Below are 23445 nucleotides of genomic sequence, written 5' to 3'. Positions count from 1 at the left end.
CAGGCAGGTGTAGGCTCAGGCCACCAGTTACTAAGAGCCAGAGTGACTACCTCTTCTTTGGGTCTTGACCAAAACTGTGATGTTTGAGGCAGAGCTCAGCTGGGGCAATGAAAGCCAAAACAGTTTCAGTGTCTAAAAAGCATCCTCAGAAGGTGTTCCTGGAAGTCTGCTTTTGGCAACACCCTGGGCTGACCAGGAGAACCACAGCAAGTTACTGAGGCATGGGATGCCTCCTCCTCATTGCTGGCTTCAGGATGCTTTTGGAGATGGGCTTAGCTGAGATGCCTAGTTTTCAGTATGAAAATGGGCAAGCTTCAGTGTTAAAACAGTAAGTAACAACAAAGTTGGTACTGAAGCACATATTGAGTTCATATTTGTATGGAGAATGACAGAAAGGAAACAGAGCACCAGGTAGATAAGGATGGGAGTGTGAGCCCCGGCAGTGCTTTGCTCACTGGAGCAATATGCAACGTGGACAAAGAGCACTTGGAAAGGAAATTACACAGCGTGCACCTTCTTGCCTCCTTCTCCCCAAAGGATGTGAAGTTAATCAGGGGAGGCCATGCTTCTGTCCAGCACATCAGACTCAGACTTGTGTCTACTGGAGTTTTTTTTTATTCCAAGACACAGAGATGAGGCTCTTCCATCCCTCTAAAAAACAAACTGTTTGGTGAAGCAGAAGGATTTGGGAGTAGATGTCTTTATTTTCAGCTTTCAACACACAAACCAAGGAAGAATCTAACTTCCATCAGATCATTTTCTTTCTTTCTTTTTTAGGGTCATGCACATATTTTCTGCTGTTTTTAGTTTTTATCTAACATCTGTAAGTCCTTTCACAGTCCGACCTGCAGGAGCTCACCCCTTTGCAGAGGGAAGGAGTGGGGGAAGCAGTCTTCTTGCCAAATGGCCGCTCTGGATGCTGCTGACCTTCACCAGCTCTGTAAAGTACATTTCCTTCCTATGCCAGAGGATCAAATCAGCTGTCTGCAGAACAATGCTTACGTGGAAAAGGCTGCTGAAGCCCTTTGGATAGGGAACCCCTCGCTCTGGGCCTGGCCTCCTTCCAGGCTCCGCATGCATGAGCAGACACTTTGATGGCGAGCGCCTTCCAGGGGGGATCGCCGCCAAGCGATTCAAAGGCATTTTGGAGCTGAATTCGCAACGCTTTCAGTGAACATTAGGCAGCAAAATACCTTTGAAGTTTCCTGCTCGGATTTATTCTTTCTGTGAGATTTGGGCTAGGGGTATTCTTAAGTGAGCAGATGATTAACTTGAACTTTCTACTAGACTGGAGATGTAATACTACACGGACTTGCAGACCCTTCTGCTGTGATTAGATATGGTCCCACATGTTTATAGTTCCTGTGACTTTTACAGCCCACGCCTATTAAGAAATTAAGGGGTCCACAATTTCTGTTGTAGCACAGGACCAAAATCTATGTGCCAATTTGAATTAACTTATTCTAAACCCTACCCCTTGAAGAGAAAAAAAACCCAAAAAAACCAAAAAACCCCAAACCAAAACATTGCTCATTTAATCTGTTTTTATTCCTGTGGGCAAGGCTTACACACTGCATTTATTCATGCAAAATAATGCTGACAGCTTGTAACTCAGCCCCGCTCCACGTGGCAATCTCAGCTGCCCGTGGGGTGGAGGGGGGCAGTGATCTGGGGAGAAGCAGCCCCGAGTGGTGTTCCCAGCTTTTGGCTCCACCTCGGCGGGAATGCTGGGCACATCAGCACAGCCCTGTGCTGGGGCAGCACGGCCCTCCAGGGTGGGCACAGCTCTGCCTGCCTGGCTAAACAGGGAAGTGGCCAAGGAGAGCAGGAAGGGGATCTTCTGTCTTTGTTTCTTGCTGCCACGTTGGTGTCCGGGCTCACATTGCAGAGAGATGGAGAAAATGTGAAGAAATTCTCCACCACAAGTTCACAAGTTTCTCTCCCCTGCCCTCCCCCCCGCCCCGATCTTTTTTCAGTCTGGGTGAAAACGCCCTCATATTTTAAAGCATGACAACAGCCCGCGGCTGTATAGTTTATGGGAAAACATGATTAGGAGGAGTCTGGGTGCAAATTCACAGCCAGATCTCTCTCCAAAAGCAACTATTGCATGCTCACACTGCCTATTTGCAACCAAATGAGTGTGGGGAGCCAGTGGCTGGCAGCCCACCAGGTTGTTTGTGGACACGTCCAGGGCTGGTCCCAGTACCTGTGTATCTCCAGGCCGTGGCTGTCCCAGGCAGGTAATTTCCTGCAGGACTATGCACACCACTCTGCAGGGCCTGAGATACGTGCTCTGGTGTGTTTTAGCAAGAAAGTAATAAAGGCTTCAGGGCTAGAGTATAAACAAAGCAAGCAATTTATAAGGCAGAAATATTTCCAGCATAGAGCCTGGCTTGATTCTTGCAGGAGCAAATGTGTTTCTCAGCTTTTTGCAAGGCAGTGCCACGGCATCTCTGAACTCTTGACTGAATAGCAGGGGGAAATGATGGACTTTCCTTGCAGCTTTTTAATAAAAGTTTTCATTAAATGTGCCATTTATCTGCACCTGCCAGATGCTTTATACTAGGAAGATGATGCACAGCACTGTAGGGCAAATCAGAGGGTGGAGGAGGAGGAGGGAGGGATGAAGCAAGGTGACTGCAGAGGTGAGCCTGGGGGCTGCTGTGGGTGGGAAGGCTGGGCTCAAGCTGGGACCCAGACTGCAGGATGGGACTGCAGACTGTGGGATGGGACGCTGCAGAGGTGGGGAGGCCAAACCTCAGCCTCTGCCTTCCCAAAGGTTTTCAGGAAGGCGGCAGGGCAGGGCAGGGATGTGTTGTTCCTCCTGACGGCTGCCCCAGGGGCCCCTGCATTCCTCCAGGAGGCCTGCCCTGCCTGCAGCCGGCTCTGCCAGCCCTGCCTGCAGCCTGCCTTGCCTGCTGCCTGCACAATGAGCCCCCAAGCTGCAGGGGCAGCCTGGGGCTGGGGGCTGCCCAGATGCTCACCATGCAGCCTGGGTCAGTGCATCCCATGCCCCTGGGATCAGGGCAGAAATGGATCCAGACTTGGATGTTTTGGTCCTGCTGTGCTACAAGTGTCTACCACAGGGCATTACCTCTGGCAGGGTATTATGCTAGGAGTATTAATTAACACTAATGGGAGAGAAAGGCCAGGGCAGTACAGGGACACCTTTCCACACTGCCTTTCAGGAGAGGCAGCTCCTTCTTAAATAGCTGCTCATGCAGCATCAGTCCAGTGGGGATGCTGTGGGCCCTGCCTACAGGTGGGTAAACTGAGGCAGGGAGAGTTACCTGGCAGGCCCCACCTTGGGAAGGTTAGAGGAGCCATGGGGAATCACCAAGATCCAAACAGGAACCCAGGAAGCAGCAGAGAGAGAAGCTGCAGATCCCTGAGTAGCAGCAGCTCAGTCTCTGTGAGGAAGGCCAGAGCTGGGTGCCAGGCGCTCAGCTACTGCTCTGGGGCAGACAAGAACCTTCACCTTCCTCTCCTCAGTTTCTCCAGGTGCCATCAGTGGTGTTGGAGTCACTGGTCTCCCTTAGCTGTCACTCCATGGGCCAGAACACTTCCTTTCAGTGACTGCAGATTTGCACCGATGCAGTTGGTTTTCCTACCCCTGCTCAAAAGAATGTGGAATAGTTTGTTTTCTCCATTTTCTACTGAAAAGAGCCTTTTATCAGAACAAGAGCTCGCCTGGAGAATTTTCCAGCTCTGTTTCCCTGCCTCTTTATCAGTGCATTAACACAAACAGCGCCGTGACCTTTTTAACCAACATACGTGGCCCCCAGTAATGCTGGGCTGGAAGCACTCCACAGGTCAGACGACATCCTGCCATCAGTCATCGGCCTCACGTGCCTCCCTGCACTTCGAGTGGCTTTGCCAGATGCAGTCAGTGCATCCACTCTGTTCCCCCGTGCATGTAGGAGAAGCTCTCTGACTAACAGATGTTTTTAAATGCTCTTTCACATGGGAAAATTGGGAATTACATGTTTTTGTTGTACCCTTGCTATTTCATCCAGCGATGGGGCTCTCCAGGGATGGAGACGTACTGAAGAAAAATATTCACTTCTAAAAGCTTCTACAGATCTTTTTCACAATACTTCCTTGGCTTAACCAGCCCAGCAACGTACACTTGTGTTTCTGTTTTGTGACAATTAGTAAGATTTGCTAATTACACCGCTATGTGCTTAAAGACAATTGATTTCCCTTTGTAGCAGAAAACAATTTCCTGTTATGCCGATTCTCTTAATCTTCATCAGAAACAAACCCAGGCTGCCATTGCCAGCAATGTGTCACGTTCCTTTATTAAATCACTCTCTTTTTCTGCCCCAGTTATGTGTCCTGTGTTTATTATTCCTGATCAGTGGATTGGATCACCTACAGCTGTTATGACTCGTACATATTTTGCTTCATGTATTGCTGGCACCAGGCAGAGTTATTGAAAAGCAAGTCCCTTTGCTCAGCAGCTTGCCTTGCGTGTCTCCTTTGGCAGTGGGATGCGGCTGTAGGGACAACCCTGGACCTTTTACGCTTGGTTTTGGCACGTGTAAAAAACTACTGGCAGGGGAGGAAGTTCTGAGCCTTATATGTGAGTGTGTTGGCCACCCCCTTGCAGGCAGCCCAGAGAGCAAGCACAAAGCACACATTTCTGCTCACGTAAATGTACAGGTTTTGTTTAGAGTTATAGTGAAGAAGACCAGGCTTCTCAAATAAAAGAATTATGCCAGGGCTGAGCACCACCAGTGCAAGCAGAGTGTGAATATTCAACTCATTGTACTTAAGCCTGTCCCATTTACAAATTCCTTTGCTTAGTGAGAAACTCAGCAGCTCAGAAGGGAGAGCAAATTGGTGTGGCCCAGGCAGACGAGAATGCCAGGAAATGTCCTGGAAAGCTTTGTATGGAAGATGGTGCTGGATGGCAACTACCCAGGGCTTCAAACCAGACCTGAAGTTTTCCAACCCCAGGCTTACCTGAGTGAGAGAAGTGCCACGAGTCACAAAGGCTGTGTGTGACTTGGGGCCTCCTGGGACAGACAGGGTTAGTGACTGAAGACTGCTTTGTGATACCGGAAAGCCACATTATTCAGGAAAGGGAAAAAAATTCCCACCTTTCCTCCACATGTCAGGCAAGATCTCTTTTATCATCTGGGCTGCAGATGAGAGCTCTGATTCTCTCCCCTTCTGCACAGAGATAATGCTTCAGTTCAGTTCTCCTGCTAGGGCTGGGAGATGCTTAACACTCTGTCTCATCTACTGTCATCAGCTTCATACTACTACTTTGAGACATAAACCCCATTTCCATGAAAAAGACCCCTAAACTAACCACTAACCAGTTCCAGCAACATTTTTTAAGGTCAAAAGCAGACTGATAGTATGTATGTTCACCACTCGGGTTCTGTGGTGACAGACCTGGTTTAACATTGAACACTTGTTCAGCTCAGTCCTTCGATACAAAATCAGCCCAGATCATTGAAGGAGAGGACTGATGAAACATAGAAACAAAAAAAAAGCATCCAGCAAAGCCAGCATATGTACTCTTCCAAGTGGGTAAATATACATGAATAAAACCAATCCCATTGTAAAATGTAATCTCATCTGTAAACTGTAGTAAGTATTGCAAAACTACAAAAAAACCCACAAAAAAACCCCAAAATCAAAAACTACCTCAAAACACCAACCCACCAACCAGCCCCAATTACTTCTTCATTTATAGCAAGCTTTTAGAAAAACCTCCCATACTGCAAACCTCCCTAGGAAGGAACCAGCAGTGCACTAGTTAACATTCTTTCTAGTGCATGTTGGTTGTGAAAGGCTTAGAGAATAGGAATAGCTTTCTGTGAGGCTTTACACAGAAGGAGGAGAGACAAAGAGGAGAGACTGTTCAACCTGCCTTATATGTGGAAATACTCCCTCCAGAAGAAACAAGCAGGCTTTAGAAAGTCAGATGAGAAAATGTCATTATTAACCTGATGTCAGTTCTGTAGCATTAGTATGATAAGACAGCACACAGATTTTATTTTGCACCAAATCTCCATATTTGGGTTCTAATAAAGGTCATGGAAATATAAATGCCTGTCCAGCAATGCTCCTGTACAGTTTTTTGTTTTTTTTCAAAGCACAGGTGGAACAAGCTGGATAGAGAGCTATCAGTGTCCTTTATGTGATAGAAAAAGCTCTTTTGCCTTGCTGCAAAGGAGCACGGGTGTGTCCATGTCACCTCAGTTCTCACCCACACCAAATAACACATTTTTCTACACAGTGACGTCTTCCAGCACATTTCAGTGCCCCCATCACCCCAGCATCTGAGATCCTTTCTCATGAAATCAATGGCATAGGAAAAGTACTTGGTGACCTTTCAGGACTTTGCCAGCTTTGATTTTCCCAGAATCAATGTTTGAGGGCTGGATTTTTTTAAGTTTAGTCACATGAACAATTTTGGGGTAGAAAGTGTGGGTAGTAATTATTCTTTAAATCTGACAGTACTTAAAATAGAAATTCAACATAGATTGGATTAGTGCAACCACCAATCCTCTATCCCTTAGATGGACAGGATGCTGAAAATGCCCCTTCTGTGCCATGGATCCATTTCTTGGAGCAGCTTGTCCTGGGCCTGTCCCACTGGGTTTAGCAAACCTCCCACATCATCTTTGGAGTTCACTTCATGGAATAAGGACAGTGGCACCACGTCATTTTTACCGTGTGTGAATGCAGTGCAATTTGACTGATCACCTGCCAGCACCCTTCCTTCTCACTTCTCAAGTGTCCCCTGCCCAGATTTCAACCTCCAGCACTATTTACCCACTGAGCTCTCCAAGGGGGCACAATCTATATTAGGCATAAAGATGCCTCTCTACTGTGGCACAAATAACAACTGCCAAATAAATAAGACTTCTGTCCTGAGTTATTTTACAAAGGCTGGGTAACAGGCTGCAGCCTGTATGTCATTATCAGACCCATCTAGCCACAGACCGAACCTGTGAGTCACAATTACTGTAAAACAAACGGTGATTGTGCTTCAGAGCAGGTCACCCTTGGAAGAAATGTCAGTGGCTGCCAGCACACAGCAAAGTTCTGCTGCTGGCACCTCTGCCATCCTTCAAACATACACTTAGCAGGGATTAGGCTCTGTCACACCGTCTGCATCATCTCTCTCACTCATTCTTTCACCACCTTTTTTGTATCCCCTAGACCACACTGAATTACAACTTACTATAAACACACTGGCGGGACTTCTGACCTTACACTTTTTGTGAGTCTGCTGCTCACTACCTTTCCTTTTTTAGCCTGTAGAAATCTATTCCCTATTTTGATTTTTGCCTGAATCACCAAGTGACATCTACAATTCACTTCCTCGGGCAAGAGCAAATACCCTCAAGTGCTAACAGCAATAAACACTGTGGGCGGCTGCCCGGCCCTGCAGTGACTGCAGCTTTTGTTTAAAGGCACCACAGGGTTGCTGGGCTTACAACATCCTTCTTCATCCTTGTAAATTTATAGTTTTTATTTACATCAAACATGCCACCTTCCCCCAAAGAAAAACTCTGTAAAAAGTTTTAAAAAACCCCCACACCCTGGTTCCACAGGGTGTGCTAAACCTTTTACATTAAAAAAAAAAGGCAAAAAAAGAAAAAAGAAAAAAAGCAGGACTGGGCTGTGCTACAGATTTTACTTCAAAGGATCTCTTTTACAGTCCTTTAAGGGGGTTCTGAACAGGAGTTTTATGAATTTATAACAACATATATGTCAGGCAGACACTGGAATTCAAATTATTTTAACTCCAACTAAAGGCCTGTGTTCGAATGTCTGAATGCATTCCTTTGTGGCTCAGATTTCTGGAGTCTTAAAACTGCAAAGACCACATCTTAATTGTAAATATTCAATTTCTTAGTCATTGTGGTGTCAAAGGACTGCTGGAGAGAAAATCTGCACAAGTGTGGTCCAGGAGGAAGCAGGAATCAGAAGAGTTTTGTGTAGAGCCAAACATGCTCACTAAGCCTGGCATCTCTGTTATGCATCTGGATATTTGGTACCAAGAATGCATAAACCCCAAATGAATATTGGCATTGCTTAGCTAGTGCCCACATGGCAATGTGATCTGTCTTGGGCCTGGTTGCTGAGGATCTGTGAGACTTATTTACTGTTATGTGGGATATTTTTCTTGGTTTCAATTCAGTATAGAGTCTGGATGCCTGCTGGGCTGGAAGGTTACTGCAGACCTCTGTATTTGCCTCGCTGGTTGTTACTGCTGATTTCTTAACTGTTAGAATGGCTCACAAATGGCTGGCTTATTGGACTAGTTAGTTGGATGACTGTTAAAGAAAAAAACATTCTTTCACAATGAACCCTGCAATTGTTTCCTTGGAAACTCCTTTTCAAGCATTTGCTGAACACAATAAATATTTCCATGTGGATATATCAGCAACGCAGTGTACAAATAACCTGTCTAGAATCAGGTATGAGAATGGCTTTATGTTTCAGGAATGTCTGATTGATTTTTAGAAACATGATGGCTATTTTCACTTAATCAACCCCTCAGGAAAAAAAAAAAAAAAAGAATCTCAATTCAAGTTTCACAATCTAGGCACTACAAGAGCCTTGAGTGGCCTGTAAGTCTCTGAGATGGCTCATGCACAGGAAGCAACTTCCATCCTGTTCCATGCAGAAACAACCATCAATACTTTGCTGAAGTTGCACCTCTCATGCCTGTGCCAACACAAACACATCAGCTAAGAAGGAGAACCCTGGCTAAGGCAGGGCTTGGCTAAATAATCTGACCTTTTTCTTGGCTTGGCTCTGAAATTTATGTGAAATGTATCAAACCACCCCATTCTGGCTACCTGCTGTGCCCAAGGCCATTGGTCAGCACAAGAAATTATTTTTTAAATTAACACTTTGTAGTGTTTTGTAGTGTTTCCTTCAAACTTTAAATGCTAGTTAATGGTAGGGCACCCAAACATGAGATCCAGGGAGCAAAGCACACCTAACATTTGGGTTAGCACATATCAGGACAGTTGTTTAGTCCTGGAATCACATTTATGCATCTGCAATTAGCCAAGCCAGCTTTCCAACAGGATATATTCCCAAGGCTGACACTAAGCCCCATGTGCTTTCTTCAGTTACATTCTGTTACAATTGTTTAGTTCTTCTGTGCTTCCTTCTCTTTCTCCCAAAGAATAAGGACAAGCAGCATCTTACCGTGACTCAATAAGAAACTTTAATTCTGCACATTTCTCCACATTGAAAGGAAGATTTTGCAGCAACCTGATTTTAACAAGATTTCTCTCCCACCTTTACATGAAGTGAAATAACCATAACTGCTCTTTTTGGTTTCTACCTCAGAAGATTCCAGATCCCTTTTGCAGCCCAGCAGAGCCTTTACTATTCTTGCACCAAGAAGTTGATAAGGGAAGTTCTGGGAGACAGAAAGGCCTTTTTAATGGCTCGTCCCTGCAGGTGCTTGGCTCCAAGCTCACTCTGAAGAACGAGCTCCTGGACTTCTTCAAAATTGCGGGCTGCTTGCTGAGGCACAGAAACTTTGCCACAAGCTTTGTTATTGATCTGAAAGAGAGGCACAAAAACAAGAAAAAAAAAGAAGTTTAACTAGACTGTTTCCTACAATTTCATTTCCTGTATCTAACCTATCTTTTTACAAAAGGAAAGGGGGAAAGTGGAATAAACACTTTTTTCTCCAAACCCACACTTTATAAGTAGAGGATAAAATTCTTTCTATCTCCTGTCCACCTAAGATAAAACTCTGATTCATGATACTCAAAAAAAAATTGGAGAAGTGGCCACAGGAAGTCTCAGTTTTGAAGACAGCAAGCAGCATGCGACTGTGCAATGCAGTGATCTTTTAATTTTAAAAACATGACAGTCATATAGGCTGCATGAAATGTCTGGTGGGAGTCTTGGTTTGTACATACTTCTGGGCAGCAGCTTGGATTCTTTACAGCCAAGCAATGTCTTGCAGAGATTCAAATGGAAGATTTATTATTTTTAGAAAAATAGGCTTTAACTTAGTGTATGTTGCACTCATTGTTATATGCTGCACTCAACCCATGGCTCATTAATCCAACAGTGACCACAAGGATGTCAGCTGCTCACTCAGCAACATCTTCCTGTGTCGGGCTGCTTTTCAGTGCAGCTTCCACCCTGCTTTTGCTTCAGGAGGGCAGAATCACATAAGTAAAAATGAGTAAGCCTTTTGGTGGGAATCACCTCAGTTTATAAAATGGTTTTATAAATCTTTTCTGTCATCCAGTAAGGGTAGATAACAGAGAAAGACTACGGAGCCTCACTGAGTACCTTTCTGGAGCTGGCATAAAATGAATTATTACAAAGGCTTTCAGATTTATATGGACTATTTTCAGTGGCTTAATGAGAAGAAGGTCAATCACACATTTTAGAAAATGAAACAACTCAAATCTTTTAATGCAGTTAATTGCATTACTTGCATAATAATCTGTATATGTACTGCGGATTTCTGAGCCCTAGGCATCATTTCAGGGAGATTTCAATCATCTAAAAGAAACACACATTGCTTCATGCAGTTTGGACATAAAAATGTTCACGACTTGGTTTTCACCTGGATTTTATCCAGGATATCTCCATGCAACATACAACAAAGCCAGAGAAAGACCTAGTTCACTTACCTAGTTTGTATTTTGTTTGTATTTTATTTTAATGAAAATAAAATAATTTGTGCAATTCTCTGAAAGAGGAAGTTGGGACAGATTTTTAAGGAACAAGATGGAGTCTCAAATGCAGCAAGGATGAGCCACTTCTGTTTTTTGACTAGTCTTGACAATAATTTGCAGTGATGTCAGTAGGCTTTTAATTACTCCTATAAGCACCCATAATATGGCATCATAAAAGGCTGACTGTGTTAAACTTTGCCTTTAGCATCTGGTGTAAAATAAAAATCTTTGAAAAACACATAGGAGTTAATTTTTAAAGCTTTTGTGAAAAATAACTACAAACGGCTCTTTCTGACAGGACACTTCAGAGAAGAAATGCATTCTACAGGAAAAAGAAAACAGTAAAATCCAAAGAGATACAGTTTTAGTGGGAATATAAAGCAAGCCTCTCAGCTTGCTGCTAGGACACGCAGCCTGCAGTTCAAAGCTATGCCTGACCAGTTAAAATGTCATTCACTGTCCTCCATCATGCAAATTAATATGTCCCAGTGGATGGATGTTGGCAGGGGGAAATTTTCCACAGCTAGCCTATTTGGTGCTGTTCTCAACAGAAGAGCCAAGCAGCCTAAATCAACTTGGTAAATAAATGACTGCTAGTGGTTGTGTTTTCCTAGAAAGGTTGAGAAGCCTGGGCGACCTGGCACTGTGTACCTTCCCACAGCACATCTCCACCTTCCCACAGCATGTCTCCTGATCTTCCCACACTCTGCTCTGAGCTGGGACCATAACTTTTATCAAACAGCAGATTGGTTATGGTTTCACCACGTGTTTGAGCATGGCTTTCATTTTATCATAGGTATCATGAAGCATTTTACCACTATTCTTAAAAGAGGCAGCTGCAGATTTCATCACATGCTGCATGTAACAAGCATCCTAGTCACATATCCTTTTAGTCCAGGGCTTAGGCTCTCAGCAGGAGAAATGCCTTCTGCCATTTCTGCATCTCTCTCTGTGTATCTCAGTAGACCAGCACAACCCTTGGCATTTCCAGGTGAAAGTGCCACACAAGAAAACTGGGTGCTGGTAGCCTTGTTTCTCTGACAAACCATGCAAGAGGAGAAATACACAAGTCTTGGGTCCTCTCTTCCCCTGAGGAAGGAAGCTGTTGCTTTTTTCTTCTCTTCTTTTCTCTCATTTATTTTTTTTCTTTTTAACATTTGACATTCCACACTATTCCAGATCTACAGAGAGCCAGTGGTAACTACAGAAGTTATAAAACTTGAAATGAAATCACAGAAGACTGAAAAATAAGCACCTTGAGGCTGGAGAGAGGAATTTTTAATTCAACTCAAATATTTTTTTACCATTGATGCATAATCCTTCTGAGAAGTTAGAAAGAAAATAAATATCTGTGCACTGTTAGACCTTCCTCATATGCCAAAGCAAGGAAAATGACACCAATTTTTTTTTTTAAATTTATAAAAACATCAGTTATAAGACCACATCTGCTAACAGTTCTGCACCACCTAGAAAATGTGAGGAATGCTAGTCAGAAGTATTTATAGGATGAAATGCACACTACATTCAGGTCAGATTTTTCAGAGCATTAATAATATACAGTATTATTAAAAATACTCAACTTTGCAATAATATTTAGAGGAACAGATACTGTGCATACCCAGTGAATTTAAACGTCTTTCTTGTAGGCAATTTATATTGTTTCAGCCAAGGATACAGTGAGCTGGTTGCTTTTGTTGCTTTGGGTTAAATATGGAAAGACATAACTGCAGCACAGACAGGAAATAATGAAGTATTTTGTGTGAAGAGAAATAAACCCAGAATGTCTCAGCAGACAAATCCCTGGCAGCCTGAGGCAGTTTGATGGCTCCAGAAGAATAGGGTTGTGGCCCAAAAACTTGGTTTGACTGTACAGCCTTGTGAAGAGACACTGACTCTTTGCAAAACCAATTCCTCTGTATGGCGAGTGTTTCTTGGTTTAATGAAGGCAATTTATTTTTGCAGCCATACAAAAACCTTCAGTGTCCACAAGAATTCCCACATTCCATGCACATTCACATTCCCTGCTCCCCCATACCTCCCTTTTGCTTTACTCTTACAGTAGAAAGCCAGGCACACTCTGTAGGCACTATTGCTAAGAATTATTCCCAGTTCAAAAAAACAACTTGTCTTTCTGGTCTTCCAGTCACTTGCTTTCTCAGAAGGAAGGTGTTTACATACATCATATAATTCCATGAATATATGACTGAGACCCCAGGGGTTTTTTTTTTGTCTTATTACAACAAGACTTACACAAGGCTTTGACAAAGTCAACCAGGAAAAGAAACAAAAATCATTTTAATAAAGTAAATTAATTAAATTTTTTTTCTTGTTCCTTTTTATGAGAAGGAAATTTTCGTGTCAGCAGAAGAATATCAGTGAAATATTTAGGTATTTTCATGTTTGGTTGTGTAGTCTTAAAAACATTGTGTCCAGAGTTTTCTCTGTGCTGCTGAAGTTGTTATTTCAAAGATATATTTAATAACATGTTTGCTTTAACCACAACTGCGAAGACGTTTCTAAAATTACACAATTTCTCATTCATGACTTCCTTATAAACTGAATGCTGGAATTCAACATGTTTGCTAGCTGTGGAGGCTTATTTTGGGCTTGAGAGAAGTGATCATATCTCAGTGAAGATTTTTACTGTTAGAACTAAAAGCTTATCACTTAAAGAAAGAAAGAGAGGGCAAGAGAGAGGAAAAAAGCAATTCACCCACAGTGACTATTAGGCTAAGTCTTCTATTAACCCCAGCTGGCAATTGAGTCCTTCTTGGTTTGGAAAGATGACAATTGAAAATTTCCTTCAAAAAGACATACTCCTTGGTCTTTCTTAAGTGCGCATGTTTAATGTTGGAAAAACAAGTGCTTTAAAATTATTTCTCATTCTGTTCAAATAAACTGACTCAGAGATCGGGCAAGATATGAAATTATTTGCAAAGATACTTTGATTAAGGAAATATAAAGCAAAATGGCTTCCCCTAAATTCAACCAATCTCTTCCCTCCTGAAAAAATTCAGCTCAACAAAAACAACCCAACTGCTTTGCTCCCTCCCCCAAAGGGGTGAACAGAAAAAATACAACTAAAACACATTGCTTCTGTTTCTTCTACACACACAGAACATACAGTTTTACATGACCAAATGACATTTCTTCTATAGGCTCCATTTTCATTGACTGTCCAGAAACACAGAAAGTGTTTAAGTTGAAGCGTTACATTTAATTTAGAACATTAACTTTTAGAATGTTAGCATTAAAGATTATCCTTTGGGGAACAGTGAAAAAGGCAGGAGACCTCAGATCTGGTAGTGTGCAGCTATGTTAATTACTGACTATCACACAGTGCCTGAGCATGAGGAGCTTGAAGGCAGGCGGAGCAGGAGCCAGCCAGTGAAGAGCTGAGTCCCTGCTCAGGGATCCCACACCTTTGGCTCCAGGCATCCATTCCCTCTGTGCCCTGTCTATGCTTTATGGTGCCTGGGAGCATCCTGAACACATGCTAGTTAACTAGAGCCATAGCAAAGAAGACAGTAAACTACTCTGTGCACACACTGGGGAACTGGAGGTTAACTAAAGGTACCTACATCTGCACTCTTCCAGTGAACAGTCAGCTCTTTCCCTGGGCCACAAAGGGGCTTGAGCCCAAGAGAAATTGGAAGTTATAACACACTTCCAAACACAGCTGGTTTTCTCAACTCCATTCCTGCAAATGGACTCTCCTGACATGTGCCAGAAATTCAGGCCAACGCAGATGGGAAACATCATTTGGCAAAAATCACAACTTAACCGAGCTTATGATTGGTTCTGTTAGGGAGCCATAGCACTACTGGCACCACAAGAAATATCACCCAATTATACATTTGTGTACAGGACTGAGTTAATAAATGCACTGTCAGGCAAAAAATCTGGGCCTAGTGATCCTAGTTTCGACTGTATCATCCTTGCCCATGGCTGTTCATTGGTCAAATCTCCACAGGTACTAATATACAGTCACTCTGAAAGATTTATACTTAGGGCATCTCTCCTCCAGACTCACTATATCTTTTTGTTTAGGTAACCATTTTAATTACTCAGCACAACTGTTACAGCAGCTTCTATTTTGAACTTTCACTGGGCCACTTACTATGGGAACTGACTTCCACAAGAGAAGAAATTCCATCATCCTCTGGGCTCATAACTCATTATTTGGCCACTACTGAAAATAAATCAAAATGCTCTTACCAGTACAGACATCTCCACAACATCTGATGGCTGAAGGTAAGCTGGATCTACTTTGGGCCAGGACTGATGCAGAACATCAACATCCCAGTGATGATGAGTACAAAGTTTATTCTGCACATGTGCCAAACCTGGAAAATGAAAGCAGTAAAACATTCATTTGTACATGGTAACCAGAACATTTGGTCTCTGGAATTTGTTTGACAAATTAGATCAGGATAAAGCTCACTTTAAAAGCAAGTGCCATAGGAGGAAATAACATTGTTTAGATTAGCATACAACACATTATAAACAGAAAGATTTAAATCTTTGAAGTATTTGTTTTATACCATGAGTAAGGATATTAACAATGTGGGCACACTTTAAATTTAAATTAACACTCTATAACTTTGCCACGAGTGCAGAAGACTGCTGCTTATTGTTTTAAATTGTAATCCTGCAACATAAGCTGACCTCTGCTTCTAAAAGTCAACCATAATACTGCATTTATTTTCAGTAATGCCACCAGTTTGATTAGAATTTTACTAACAACTGAGAATGATAAATGATTATGCCTCATTTTACCAGCTGTAATATGCTGGCTAGTTTCTAAATTTGCAAGTCAAGCTACTTGCAAGATTTTCTCTATTTTGTGAAGTATATTTTCTCACAAATTAAAGGTGATACAAAGGAATGCCTTGCAGAGCTTGCTCTCCTTCTTACGATTTTTACATTCTGAAACATTTTGTCCTTCAATTTTATTGTTAAAAATTTCTAAAATGGCTTTAAGTGATCTTCTTTTATTAAACTGGTCTTCTCAAGATAATTAATTTCTGATTTAAGTAATAGGAGAATAGGATGCAAGTCATTCTGAAGCTGCATTCTGTAACTGAATAGAAGCTCCTGAGTGGGATTTATGTTGCTGTTTACTGCAGCTATATGACAAAATACAAAGATTTCATTTAACAAGATGCTGTCAAATATAATTAATATTGATGATTATGACTCTTGTGATTCTGACAGAGCCAGGAGATTTTTTAAATTAAAAGCATTCTCTGCATATGAATAAGAACACAGACTAAAACTTTTTATAAGCACATGCTTCCTTCAGGGCTGCAAAATGAAATCTTTTCTGGATGTGAAATTTCTTCTGGTGTAGGGAAACTCTATCAAAAGCATAAAGAAAACCCATTCACACAAGACTCACTGGTGAGACTGAGGCACTGAAGCTGTTCAAAACAGCAGGACAGCAGCCACAGGCACCCACCCAACCCATGCACAGAGCATACATCAATTCAGCTCGCTGGGTTGTTTAGACTGATACGGTGAGTAACAGCAAACAGGGACATAAAGAGCAAGCAGCTTCCTCCAGAAAAATCCACCACATTTTTGGCAGTGCTTTTTTGGACAAAGTGCTTTGATAAAATGACACACAGCTGTGCTATTTGCTGAGTGACTCAGACAGGGACAGTGGGGAGCACTGATAGGAGTTATTTCTAATGGCAAGCAAGAACATGCACATTTGCTAATGACAACAGCTATTTGTTAGGTAAATAATTTATTAAAACACCTCAGTGACACTCATTTTGTGTATTTTTTTTTTTTCTTTTGAAGCAGTACTCGGAAACTGAGAGAGCAAAAGATAGGAACTCAAGCAGAAAAAAATCTTCATATTGATGATTCATTATCACATTGACTGTAAAGAAAACAGCTGTTAGATTCTTTCCTTTTTGGCTTCTGAACACCCAGATGACTTCACTTCTTTCCAACTGATCACATGCTTTGTGGCAGAAGCATGCACGCTGGCCATTCCTTATTTTACTGCTGAAGAGAATTCTTCAAACTATTTAAAACCCACTTTCTGACAGACAAATTTCTATCTACAAAAGCAAAACCAGGGTCCCTTTTAATTCCTGTGGAGGCTGTCAGTCCTAATAAACTGACCAATAAAAAATAATCAAAATTTATCCTGAAGCAAAGTGTGAGTAAGCTCAGTGTCAATCTTTTGGTTCATTTTCTTGCTACAAAATGAGCTATGAGCTCATCCACAGAAAAAGAGAGTAGAAAAGTCAACAGAACTAGTTTGAGAAAACAGTTTGACAGGAAACCAAAATGAAGGTTTTAGTTATGTTGCCTGTTTGGCTTCCTGCCTTAATTCACATTTTGTAAGCTGCAGAACACAGAAAACATAATGATTTGGTTTGTATTTCCAAAATTCAACACGCTAAAACAGAAACTCCATCACTCTGATCCATAATGGTGATTGATAAATTAAAAATGGACCATTTCTGAAGCTTTGATTGTGAAAACATGAAAAACATCTTTTGTTGTCTTACTGTACAGGAAAGTGCCTAGTGAAGTGCATTTTATGAAGTGGTGTGCATTTTGCATCATTTTTTTTAATGCATTTTTCTTTTATGGCTACAGATTCTCTTGCAGATGCACGACAGAAAGATAACAGTAAATTTTTAACTTACTGTAAGCTTTTTACTTATATGTATCCATCTGTACAGGACAGATCAAAGACAATATTTGTGTTCAGTCTGAAGTCCTGATCTTGCTATTGGACCTGCTTCAATGGACTTCTACTGACCAGCAAGCAAATATTAGAGCAAGGTTTCCCTAACCAGTAACTCACAGCACTAGAACCCATTTTAAAACACCAAGTTAAACGAGTACTATAGTATATAGCAAGTTGAGAGAAAGAGGGGACAGGACCAGTCTAACAACTTTTCAGCTCAGGGCAATGTTTTACTAACATTACAGGAGTATTTCATAAGCATAATACTTCCCCTAAGGTGCTATTTGACAGGGCAGAGCAGATTCTCATTTTAAAGAGATTTAAAAAGGAAGACGTGGGGGCAATCGTGTATCAGCAAGGTGTTGGAACAGAAAGGTAACTCTAGTCTTACAGAAAAAAAGCCCTGGAAAAAAATTATCTGTAAAATTCCAGTAATTGTGCAGCTACTTAGACATAAAATTATGCAGGCCAAGGAAAAGTTGTGATTATGAAGTAAATTGAGAAAGAGCTGGCTTGTGACAAGCCCTGGAGAGGTTAAAGCAGAGAAGGAAATGAAGATGGAAGTCTTAATGGGTGATAAAAGGAATCTAATGAAAGCATCTGAAACAATGGCAGTATCAGAGTTTAGGACTAGAGATTTTCAAAGAGAAAATGTTAGAAGATCAGAGGGGTAAGTACAAGATGACTCTGAGGGTGAATACCCAAATACTGCTAATTTAATTAAAAAGCTCTGATCAGAAGTGTGTAAGGGCAAGTGGAGAGACATTTTGGGTGAGTATCCACTTGCCTGTGAAACCTCTTTCTGGCATTGTTGCCATGTTACTTTGTTCTTGATATTCTCTTTACTATTTAATGAATCTTCCTATTTGACAGATTTGGGCAAGTTACATACCCGAAATTTCTTTCTGCAGCTCAGGAAGAATATGTCTGTCAGTCATATGTGAAACAATCTGCTATCTCAAAGAAATGGTAAAAGCTGTTTCCAGACAGCTCTGAGAAAAGCTGTATTATACCACTGGTGTAGTAGCACAGAACACAGAACTGAAAAGCCTGGGTTACCGTAAGCCAACTCTTGGATGTGCTTGCAATCCAGCAAACTCCACACAAACACTTTTAACTTTCTTAAAACAATCTGTCTTCCTCCATTTGAAAGACTTTCTCTACTTCCTCTTATGCTATTACTCTTGGAGAAAAAAAAATTAATTTCCAAATCATGTTTCTTATTGGATTTATGAAGAGGGATTTCTACATTCAGATTTTCAATTAAAACCTGCAACATCAACTAACTTTTACTCAACTCTATTCTTTTCAGCCCTTTTTGAGCAAGGGCTGAATTTAGACAAATTCTTGCAACAGAGATATTGTAGTGACAGTTAAAATATTGCTAAGACAATGATACCATTAAAAATTCAAAAAATTATGTCTAATTTCAGCATTTCCTAAGATATGTTTATTGAAGGTCTACATATCTTTCATGAGCCATCTCTAATAAAAATTTAGCAACTCACAATAAGCAGTTTCATATCCTTGTCTGAACAGCAAAACACTGTACTACTACAAACAAACTAAAAAAAAAAAGTCTCAAATGGTGTCTGTATATTCCTTAGATACAAGGTTTCAGGAAGGAAACAGATTTCCTCATCCTGTTAGTGTTCATAAACTGCCAAGATATCAGCCGGATGAACTCTTCCCACACTGAGGGGCTACGGCTGCTTTTTATGTAATTGAGCGATAAACCAGCGCATTCTGTGCACAATTAACACCAGCAGGCTGACACACCACAACACCAAAAACTGCTCGTCCTCCGAGGGGGGAGAAGAACTTCTTCACACACAAAGTATCTTGGGTTGCTGCTGTTTAGCTGCTGAAAGGTGAGGCACTTACAGAACAGCATTCAAGCAGCTTCCATCAAAGCCTGGGGTCCACTGCTATAGGTGCAATTTATAGAACTAACAATATACAAACTCCTTTTCCTGACCAAGTTACAAAAGAGGAAGCAGCATTATCCTGACATTTAGATGCAAAGACAAGGTACAAAAGGAGAGATTTTTTTCTCTCTGAGTATGAAGAACTAAACACAGAGAAAACTAAACGGAGTATTTAGAAACCTTAATTTTTGTATTGAAATTATTTAAAATAGTAAAGCATTATCACTTATACACAACAAAGTTTGAGAAATTGGTTACATTAGAACAGCAAAAGGACTTGGTGGAACCAGAGTGCAATTCAAACCTTGGAGAATTTTTAATATGAAATCTTGATCCCAGGACAGAACTGATAGATGCTGGCTATTTCAAAGTAAAACAGTATTCTTACCACAATGCAGCAGTTAAATGTACACACATTCTCCTGATAAAATTGTTTAATAACTTCAGTATAATGCAATGATTACCATGCTAAAGGATACTGTCATTTTCAAATGTAGTAATAAAATTCTTCAGGCAGTAATCAACTCACTATGGTTTTTAATGATTGCTGCACTGAATTACAGTGCACATGCCTTTGGACCACACAAGTAAAATTTTATCTTTAAATGCAGACAGAGGCTGAGGACAATACACTTCCAATTTTTATATGCTTCCTTTTGATTCTTACATCAGAGTGAGATACAGAAAATGTTTATCATTTTCATTCTCCAGTGATTTTAGTAGCAAGAAAAGACTTCCTTATCTGACATTCAAAACACTATAGGATTAAGCTTTGTGTTTGACAAGTTGTTAATTAAGATACCCTAGTGCTCTTTGTCATTTTATCAACCATAGCTGATAATTCTGAATTTCCTAACATGTAATAGAATTCCAAGTTTAGAAGGCACTGTATGTATAAGTAATTATCCTGAATCTCTTCTGTCTCCATCTCAACCAATAAGGAAAACAGTCATGCTAATTGCTTTTATTTAGCATTATTTTAATTAGATGGCACGTCATCGTATATGACCAGATGGATCCTGTCTGATGCCACTCTTTATTCCAGACTTAAACTCCTAGTAAGAGATTTTTAAATCACTTGAAATGAAAACACACACAAAAACCCCAACCCACTCTCCCTACCATATCTTCTTGTTTCCACAGGCTCTGCTTCTTTGTTACTGCTTTGAACAAGTGCAGTCTTTCCTTGACAATTAACATTGCAGGCCATGCCCAACACTGAAATACCATCAGTTTAGTAGCACTGCTCTGCAAACACTTGAATGCACAAACCATTGAAAATAAAACCATTAAAACAGCATCCAAAAGCTAACATTAGGTCCAAAACCACATGGCAGTTTGTGGCCAGCCACAATGCAGAGTATATTCCTATCTTCCCACATGCATCTTGGGACGTCTTCCAATAAACCTTACAATCAGTTGCTAAACTCTGGCATGCACATCCCTTATTTTACAGGCTTTAACTGTATCAGCACCATGAAACTTAGTCCATTTGGTCTTCCAACCTGTACAGCTCTGACAGGTGTTAGAAAAGATACCCTTTTCTACAACTCCCATTCTCCACGGCAGGGTAATTTACAGCATAGTGTCCCTCAGCCTATGGAGCATCCTAAAAGGACAGGATTTTTATTGAACATTCCTTTAGTCTTTTTTACTATCCAGCCCTCTGATATGGTTTGGTTTGCCTGAATTCCTGAAGGAAAATATTTGTAGTCCAAAGGCTCTGACACAGTTATTTAAAAAAGGGCTGTTTCTGCCCTGGTGTTCAGCTCTTAATAATGCCATCCATATCCAGGAGCAGTTAGCAGATGACATATGAATTCCTCATGCAAGTCCTGTCTTGAATTTTTCTTCTAGCTCCCTTTCTCCACCTAGTTTCAAGAAATCCACCTCTGTATGGAAGGAAAAATAAACCAAAGGCAGAAAGGAGAGATGTGGGAATGACCAAAGTTCAAATTTGTTTAACAATTATGAAAGAAGGTGACAAGCTAGATAAAGAATTCAGAGGTGACATGTGCTGAGTTACAGACATTTTTGCAAATTTCTTGTCCTTTTGCCTAGAACACCTGTATGAAGTTTATAAATACCTTTCCACATCTCTGATGCAATGTGGGGAGCCATAGGTGCAACCATAATGCAGAGGGAAGCCAAAGCATCTTCAAATTCTGTGCTGTGGAGAACAAGAGGCCGAGGAGCTTGCTGAGTGAAAAAGCAAGGAAAAAGAAACAAACTATTAACATTCCAAGGTGGGGAGGAAAGTAGTTTAATTAAGAAGAAAATGCAGTAATAAAACCTAAAATCAATGTCTATGCTAAGGAGAGTGCATTTTCACAATAAATTGGAAGCTTATGAAACTGGAGAATTAAAATCATAACTCTTGGTCATAGAGTGCTCTCTAACACTTAGAAGCTGATCCTGAAATGGATCATCCTGAAATTGCCATCATCATCCTGGTGAAGATCCTTGGGGATCTGCTCTAGCACAGAACTCTGAACACACACTCATGTGGACAAGAGTAGCCCACAAAACCATTTGGAGTGCTGCCTTTTCTAGAAGTGCAATCTTAGGCAAAACCAGAGCTATCTGAGAAGAGGTGAAGCACTTGTATATGACAGTCAAACTGTGCTGAATGCAACATAGATTTTGTTGGGACAAGGTTCCATTCTACAGGATCATAGAGTGGCTTCAGTAAAGCTGAATTTAGTGACAAAGAGAGGTTTTAGAGCTGAAGGAAGCTTTGAGAATGAAAGCACAGTGAAGTTTTTTACAGTTTTATGTTCTCATTATTTTAGTAAAGTGTCTGCCTTCTTTAGTATATAAAATGTTCAATTTCTAGCTAAAAGGAACTTGACTGACAAAATCTGAACTTCATTTCCCCATTTAACTCAACTTACAGAAAAAAAGATACAGCACTAAAAGTAATCAGATGAACTTTTTTATTCTTTGCCTAAGAGATCACATCCCATGGCAAATTCAGCTGATGCATTTATTTTGTAATCTATCTCTCTAATGAAACAGCACAAAAAAATGTCAATACATGTCAACTTACAAGGATTATTTGATGTGATGAAAACCCATTCTCATCAACTAGAAAATGGTCCAAAACCAGTGATTTGCTTGACCTCAAATGTTGTCAGAGGGCATCTTATCACTTATAGTGCAAACTATATTTGAGTAAGATTTAGCAACTGCTACCCACTTTCAATGTTTAATCCTTGCCCACCTCTCCACTTCCTCCTTTTAACTGGGAGCAAAAAGAGGAAGTGCCAGCAAGCTATGTGGAAACTTATTCTTCAAAGATACTGCACTGTCTTCTTTGCTCAAGAAATACATCAGTGTTCAAGTATCTGGCTGTCTGTAGGACTCTGAATTTTATCTTTTTTAACATTCATTCCACCATCCATTAGCCCCAAATGCCTATGAGTCATTGAAATGGAGATAAAGAACTGGGTGTTACCTTCCCAACACCATACAAGATGCCAGGCTTAAGTTGTTTCAGTACAGCACCTGGGCACAATGTACTTCATTTTTGTTAAGTTCCTTGATTTTGCTAATAAGCACCTTGGAATCCATAATGTATAAAATGGTATTTCAATAAAGAAGCTAAAGCTTTCAAAATTATATTTAATTTCGGGTCAATATCAGGTTACCATTATATGCCTGAAGGACTGCTCAACCAGATCTAAGAGTAGTAACAAAAAATAATAATAGTTTATTATTTTTAATCTATTACCACTGGCTGATAAACAACATAATCTAAATTAAAAATCTTAAAACTTAGGTTCAGCAGTGTAAGCTGTCTTTGAGGACTGACTGTGTGTGATTTTCCTTGCAAAGAATAACCCTTTTAAAATCAGAATATTTGGTAATTCTATAATGTACTACTATACCTAGCTACCTATGTAACTTGGCTAAAATCAAGAGAACAAAGAACAGAACTAAACAAAATGTATCCTCTTCAAATTACAGGATGCAGACATAAACATCAGAATCTGGTCTAATCTGATCTAATACCATCAAGCTCCTCCTGCAAAACTGTTTATATTTCAGGGTTACAGTGATACCAGAACATGCTTTTGAACTGAGTGTAACTCAACAAGGCTCTTGA

The 23445-nt window shown here is 40.8% G+C and overlaps 1 protein-coding gene across 1 annotated transcript in view; it reads right to left on the bottom strand.

The window, feature by feature from the left end:
- Positions 1 to 9188: 9188 nt before the first annotated feature.
- Positions 9189 to 23445, bottom strand: part of LARS2 (leucyl-tRNA synthetase 2, mitochondrial) — an 83830-nt gene continuing 69573 nt past the window's right edge. The window contains exons 19-21 of the mRNA XM_059472869.1: positions 21425 to 21536; positions 14913 to 15040; positions 9189 to 9555 (exon numbers count right to left, since the gene is read on the bottom strand). Of these exons, the coding sequence (XP_059328852.1) occupies positions 9376 to 9555; positions 14913 to 15040; positions 21425 to 21536 (420 nt within the window). The 3' untranslated portion in view covers positions 9189 to 9375. The remainder of the gene's footprint in view (positions 9556 to 14912; positions 15041 to 21424; positions 21537 to 23445) is intronic.

This window comes from Ammospiza nelsoni, chromosome 1 (genome assembly GCF_027579445.1).
Source record: "Ammospiza nelsoni isolate bAmmNel1 chromosome 1, bAmmNel1.pri, whole genome shotgun sequence".
Lineage (NCBI taxonomy): Eukaryota > Metazoa > Chordata > Aves > Passeriformes > Passerellidae > Ammospiza > Ammospiza nelsoni.
The sequence above is the reverse complement of the archived record's forward strand: the minus strand, read 5'-3'. Positions and strand labels throughout refer to the sequence as shown.